Source organism: Chiroxiphia lanceolata, chromosome 1 (assembly GCF_009829145.1).
Source record: "Chiroxiphia lanceolata isolate bChiLan1 chromosome 1, bChiLan1.pri, whole genome shotgun sequence".
NCBI lineage: Eukaryota > Metazoa > Chordata > Aves > Passeriformes > Pipridae > Chiroxiphia > Chiroxiphia lanceolata.
In genome coordinates this window covers 77,485,249-77,492,333 of record NC_045637.1, presented here as the reverse complement: position 1 = coordinate 77,492,333, position 7,085 = coordinate 77,485,249, and the positions used below count along the sequence as shown (strand labels likewise).

Here is a 7,085-nt window from a genome sequence, read left to right as displayed (position 1 = left end):
GACCTGATCTAAACCACACAGAACTACTCCTGCCTGTTCCAGTAAGCTTTTCCCAGGTACACAACTGCACACCAGCATCCCCAGCATGGTATAGGAAGTTTGTATTTTTGAAAAATTTTAGGATTAGTATTATGGAAGTCTGTAGAGTGAATCATCCTTGCTGCATGGAGAGAAAGTATATGCAATAATTTATATCATTTTAAAAACACCATTTTCCTTATTTACCAAATACAAGACTGCTTATCCCTTCGGTATGTGTACCAGCTGTGTTTCTATTTACCACTGCCCACTTCTTTCATAACTTGTGCTCTGTCTAAGAGTTTGTTAATGGACAGGTCAAATACGCTGCTTTAATCAGTTCTGTGATCCTGAGCTCTGCACTGGAATAATTGTCCGTATCCAGCAAGGGCACTATTCAGCAGAAACTGCAGTTATGCAGCAGTTCTGTTGAATAAAAATGGGGCAAATAGGCCAAAGTAGTGAAAAATGTGGTTTATGTTGGGCTAAACTCTGCTCAGCTACACAAGGTTATTCATATTTGAAATGCACAGAAACTGGCCTTTTGTGGCAGCTGCGGTTCATCTCCTACACAATAGCAATGGGAAAAAGAACCAAAGTCCATCAGCACTAAAATATTTTAATAGCACTAGGATTAAATTTAATAGCCTCATTTTTAAAGATCAGTTTATCAAATCCACTGTCTTAGTACCAGTTAAAACCCAGCCATTATGCCTCTGCTCTTCAAAATAGCAAGAGAGCATTTTTTTCACATGTTAAGGCAGGCAAAGCCATTTCTACTTTACCTGGGATAAAACACACGTGAGATGTGCTGTTCCTTGGCCACTTCTTTCAACCTCACCTGGGAACACTTGTGGCTATTGGAGTGTTACTATTTATAGGAAAGTAAACAGCCCCAGAGGTAATAAGTGTAAGAACCTCCTTTGCCTCATTCTCAAGGGGTAAAAGTGAAGATTTAATCAGTCTTTACACTTATATATTTTTTAAATTATTTAACTTTTATTACTGTTGCACCATTATACAATTACATATAATTTCAATGCATCCATGTACATTTTGTTTTTTCATTTGTTTTCCAATGAGTGTGTGTTGGTGTCTGTGACACAGAATGGAAGAGAAACTGGAACTGCAATGAACGCAGACTTTTTCATTTCCACTGACCAATAAACAGAACTACAGGTGCACCCAACCACGGACATGCATTAACTCGTCATGAGAAATCTAGGTAGGCTAAGTAGGATGAGAATGTTTTTACTCCCAAAAAATATTTGGAGAGGAAGAATTGGAGGATTGGCATTGAGAAATATGTGGACAGCAAGGTGGGTTTTGTTCTGAAAGGTTGGCATTCATCCACTGCATAAAAAAAAATATCAAAATAGAAAGGCTGTAAATAATTAAAAAAAAAAAAAAGAAAAAAAAAGCCCACAGAAAATACTGCTTTCATAAAGATCTAATTGCCTTGGCACAAACCTAGTGGGCAGAATCCAACGCATCACTCCCAAATCCCATTACAGAACAAAAGAAGATTTTGATACACTAGTGGAGTGCATTTACAGCAGTTCAGATACAAAAGATGTGCTGTACTTTCAGACATCCATTTATTTTACTTTTTTTTTAATCCAGGACTTGTGTCAAGTTAGCAGAAAGTATATTAGATATTTCCCCACAAAAATACTATTTGGATTCTCCCCCCTCCCTCCCTCCCAACTTGATGGGACATCCTTTTCATCTTTTTTTTTTTCTCCTTCTTTCTGGGCAATACGTATTTGTTATTTCAGATCTGAAACGAGTTAGTATAGCTGAAAAAATAAAAAAAGACACAGGTTGTTTTAAGTGGTTGTTTCAACAGGCTGTCCAATTTAATCTTGCGCTGCTATGGTTTGATCCGAATTAGTTGCTGGAACTTCAGAAGGTTTCGCTTCCTCTGGCGGGGCTGCAGGGTCTGAGGCCTTAGCAGTCGAACTAGGTGCTGCTGTTGTCACGGGCTCCTTGGAAGAAGGCGCAGCCTCGTTGCTGCTAGGTTTTGAGTCTGAAGCTGGGGCCACTTCACTTTTAGTTTCTTGGGCTGCAGCGTTGCGGGAGCCTCAGTCTTTTTGGCTTCCCCTTCCTCTTTGCTCTTGTCATCTGCTTTACTGGGAGCTGTGGCTTCTGAGGGCTGGGAAGCTTTTGCATCGTTGCTAGGCTCAGAAGTTTTGGATGCTTCACTACTGGCAGCGGGAGCAGAGGCAGCAGTCGGCTCCTCTTGCTTGGGTGCCCTGTTCGGTGTTTCTTCTGTGGCTCTACTTTCGCATCAACAACAGACCTCCGACTTCTCAGGTTCTGGTTTCTGGGTTTCTTCCTGGGTCACTGTTTTCTCCTTCTCCCCTTCTTTTCTTCTGTCTTATTGGCAGCGACCTGAGTATCCTTTTCACCCTTCTCCTCCTTGTTGTTCTCCTTCACTTCTGTGTCTCTGTGGTTTTCTGGGCATCCCTCAGCCTCGTTTGGAGTCTCCTCTTCTTCAGTTGCTGCTCCTTCAGCCTTCTTGTCTTTGTCTTTAGCTTTTTCATCATTGACACTGTATCCCTTCTTCTTCTTGCTCAGTTTGCCTCCCATGTTGGAACTCTGTAAAGGAAAAGAGAAAGAGGGATTACACAAAGCTCAGCAATCTTCACTGAGAGAATCAAATCCAGATCAGCTGAGGTGCTAAGGAAAGATTGATGCTGGCTCCTGAAAAGGAGACTACATGAGGTTTAAGATGTTATCAGCTGAAGGCACTGATGCTATGGAGCTCCCTCCTATTAAGCTTATGTCCTGCTCAGCCCTGCAGTATTTCAGTCAGCAAAAACCCCTTCTGCCACATCCCCTTATGAACAGTCCTCTGAACAGCTCTAACCTGGTTATAAGACAGTGGGGAGGAAGAGGATGGAGTAACAAGATGATGGGAGGACACAATCTTTTCTGTCCTGAGAAAAGGATGGAAGTTGAAAAGAAAACATATTTATATTCAGATTGTGCACAAACTGAATTTAACTTTCAGTCTTGGCATTCGCACCTGGTTAACACAGAGCCCGCTATCACTTTAGCAAAGGCCATGAACCACCTTTTCATTCAGGTTTGGAAAACTCAAAGGAAATCCAGAGTCAGTGAGAAGGCTAATGCATAAAACTGTTTCTACTCCCTACGTCTCAATGCCTATTACCCTAACAGCCAGCTCCCACAGTAGATACAGCCTATGTGGAGGGTTGACGGTACCCAGAGGCCAGGAGTATGTGCCTCCCTCACACAGAGGGATGTGGCTGCCAACCTTCAGATGCCCCAGAAGCAAGACCAGCTCCCATGCAGAGTCCCACTCAGCCCCACAGCTCCCACAGGCGTTGCCCGCATGAAGTCCTACATTCCCACACACAGCAGGATGGGAAACACGGAACCTGAAGCACAGGAAGACTGTGACCACTCCATAAGACAAAAGAAACATGTACAGGTACTTCTGACCACAAGCTTATACGTGGCATGTGACATGATGCAATAAAAAATGTGAGAAAAAGAGAAGGGTATACCTTGTAGCCCCTGCTCACAGTTTTCAAGCATGACAAGCCATCAGGTACACTGTTCAGTTATTTAAAAGAAGTTGAGCACGTGTATAACCACATCAGTATTTATATACCCTTTATGTGGGAGTCTTAACTAAGAATATACAAAATCTTTCACAGTACTTCAAAGCAAACTTTGTCTACTAAAACAGGAGACCCAGTTATATTGGGTCATTAATGAACATGAAAACCTCTGTGAATGGCTGAAAAAATACATTTCTGGTATTAAAGAAAATATAAGGAAAAACATTTCCATGTTTCATGCTCTTTGAAATTAGGAGGAGGTGACTATTTTCAAAGAAATGTTTAATGTAAGAACTTCTCCAAGGGAGATGAATCATTCTAATTTTCTGGTTTGCACAGGTAGATAGAATTATATAGACTGTATATTTTTCACACACTTGCTAAAATCCTGAGTACAAACCTGCAAAAATTCATATGAGCGTGCATAGAAGGCTGAATAATAAATAATATTACATACCACTAAGAACTAGCTGCCATCCAGTAGATTTTCTGTTATCACAGATACAAGCCCCAGGCAGAGCCCAACAGCAGACTAGCCCGTGTCTTGGGCAAAAATGAATATTAATGGTCAGCAGAGATCTTCTGATTTCAGCTTTCAAAAAGAGTAACAATTTGCAAATACTGTTGAAGCGTTAGCACACAGCCCTGCCGAATGGTAATGTGATGTTACTGAAACACTACTTTGTTGTCGGAAATTTTACAGAGAACAGCCAATAAAAGGATTAACTTTCCACAGAGACACAGCTGAGCAATCTAATCTCTACCTTTATGACAAGAGATTTTAGGTTTTTAGGTATTAGGGCAGGCTATGGACGTTAGTTTGTTATCTGACAAATTTACAATCTCTTGATTCCTCCATAAATATTGCCCAGATTATCATTCATGTACAGTTGCAACCAAATACTTTGAAAGGGCTTTTGCAAAATCATCAGGATTGGAGATTTATGGCTGAAGTCATGTGTGTATCCCCATTTGTAATCCTAATTAAGTCCGTATTTGTTTTCCAGCAAAGCCCAGGTACTGTGAACCTAATTTCATTGGCTGTGTCTTCTGTATTTTTCAAGATTTGGCTCTTTCATGGTAGTAGTAACTCCCTACAATTTATATGTCCTTCCACAGAAATATTTAGTTAATCTTAGATACAGTTTGCATACAAAATGTGTATGCCAAAGGATCTTTTAAGAAGCAGCAAAGTCATGCATATGAGAAATTTGCTCCCAAACCATGAAAAAGAAATATGACACCTGTCATTGTTTGGAGGTATACTGTGGAAATCTCTGTGTCTCAATTGCATCACAGCCACTCTAGATACTAGAGCAGAAGATGGGGAAGAGATTCAGAGACTATCATTATGGTCTATCAGTAAAATATTTACACTTACAAATGGACTGCCACCTTCCAACATAGTTTCAACTCCTTTATTACACAATAGATTCACTCTTTGTGACACTGAATCTTATATTTCCCTATTAAAAAGCTGCCTAGATCATCATGATAACAGCTATGCCAAGCTATAATGTAGAAGCACAGCAACCACTGAGGTCATAGCCCAGCTAGCAATGTTACAATGTCCCTGTTCTCCCTATATCCGAATTACAAGCATTCCTCCTCCTCCTCCCCCCAGCCTTCTGATAACATATCTGGCCTCCCCTTCACCTTCTCCAGAAACAGCCCCCATAAAAACAGATACTGATCTCATCCCTGTCCCACTTTAACTATGCCTGAAGCACAGCTCTGAACCATCCAGCACAGGGTCTCAGGTGTAGCAGACACAAAATAGACCTTAAAAAGTATTCTAAAATTAAAACCAGCTATACCTGTAAGAAGACCGGCGTGTGGATCAAGCTGCTTAAACATCTCTGTGACTGTGCTGGGTATGCTTGCAAGGCTAATACTTGACTGGTACTAAATGAAGTGAATCTCAGTGAAATGTTTTCCCAAGTGAAACAGACAGCAAAGGTGTCAAAAAGTTGTTGTGTTAAATCAACTCATTACTACCTAGTGTTAGCACTTGAAAGAGTACAGATCTTTTTTCTCCCCCCACACCAAATGACTAAATTCTTAAAAAAAGGAGATAACACCACTCTGTCCCAGTGGAGACTGATGGCCCTGTGTTTGTTGCTCAGACTCTTCCACTACTCCTGCCTCTCCCTAACCTCATAATCATTGCATTCACCTTGGAATTACAGATCCAGGGCAAAAATTTGTCTAACTAGTTCCCAGGCAGGCTAAATCACAGTATGTCTTCAGTTATTTGCACTGCCATTGACCACATACAGGTTTTGAACTCTCTAGCAGCTACCGAGTGCAATGCTCTTTGTAGCAAGCAGGTACCAAAGGAAGATGATTGAAAAATTTTGGTTCTGAGCACCATTCCTATAAAAGGGCACAGCATTTGATGTATGTGCCTTCCTACTACTGGAGAGAAAAAGGTCTGGAGAGAGACAGTCTTGAAGCAGATTTCATATAAGAAGTTGCAATTGTATCAGTAATCTTCAAGGTAACTTTGATGAACTAGTTGGCAGACTGTGCTTCAGAAGAGCAAGGTTAAATACAATACTGGAAGTTATAATAACTTTATCTGCTTCTCAGGCTGCTCCATATTCTTTGTATTGTCATGGAAGAATAAACAGATCCAGAGATCACTGTGGAGGACTTTTGGCAACAAGAGCAAGGATTTCTTCAGTTTCTAAGAGCTGCTGTACATTCTACTCATCCTGAAGTTTCCATTCTTCTGCAGCAAGCAGGAACAGAACCAGGGAGCTTGCACAGGTATCTTTCTTAGTGTATAGAATAATAATCAGCTTCTCTTTTGATTACAAATATGTTTACAGGTCAAATGGAGCATGTTAAGCAGTTTGAAATTTGAATATTCGTATAATCGGGTTTTCCTGGGATAATAGTCCTCAAAAAAAGATTTAATGTCCATAATACCATAATGCAAGAGAAGAAAGAACTCACAGATCATTTCAGATTTTCCATCTGAAGACTTGACTGATCTGATGGACATGAGTCCCTGAACACTGGGCAGCATATATTTGTACTGTTTGTGAAAAAGATTATTATTTTGAAGTTTTATACTTCAAATTGTACTTCTGTATTGAAAAATTCCCTGGAGTTAAACTCTTACTGTCTCTTTTGTCAGTAAAGATTTGTCCACTCAATTAGTTTTCTTATGTGCTTATACATTCTAAGCATTTCTTTTAGCATACACTGTCACATGCCATTAAAGCGGTCCAACTATTACAAGAATGGACTTGCGATCACCCTCACTCACAGTAGTGAGAGCAGGGCATCAAGAAAGGACAAACATGCAGATACCACCTGTGTGTTACCTCAGTCCTGATTGCCATAGCTAAATTTCCAAAGCTCCTGTTCACCTTCATGTGAAGTGTGGGGAGTTCAGCCCACCTCCAGAAAAAACCGGTTCAGGAAGACAATAGATATCTTCCGAAATTCCACTGCCTTCAGCAC

At 40.5% G+C, this 7,085-nt stretch overlaps 1 protein-coding gene across 1 annotated transcript in view; it reads right to left on the bottom strand.

Moving 5' to 3' along the window:
• Positions 1–995: 995 nt before the first annotated feature.
• The window catches only part of BASP1 (brain abundant membrane attached signal protein 1), a 53,940-nt gene continuing 47,850 nt past the window's right edge, over positions 996–7,085 (bottom strand). The window contains 5 exon segments of the mRNA XM_032695284.1: positions 996–2,089; positions 2,092–2,278; positions 2,281–2,319; positions 2,321–2,391; positions 2,394–2,619. Coding sequence (XP_032551175.1) covers positions 1,878–2,089; positions 2,092–2,278; positions 2,281–2,319; positions 2,321–2,391; positions 2,394–2,610 — 726 coding nt within the window. The 5' untranslated portion in view covers positions 2,611–2,619 and the 3' untranslated portion in view covers positions 996–1,877.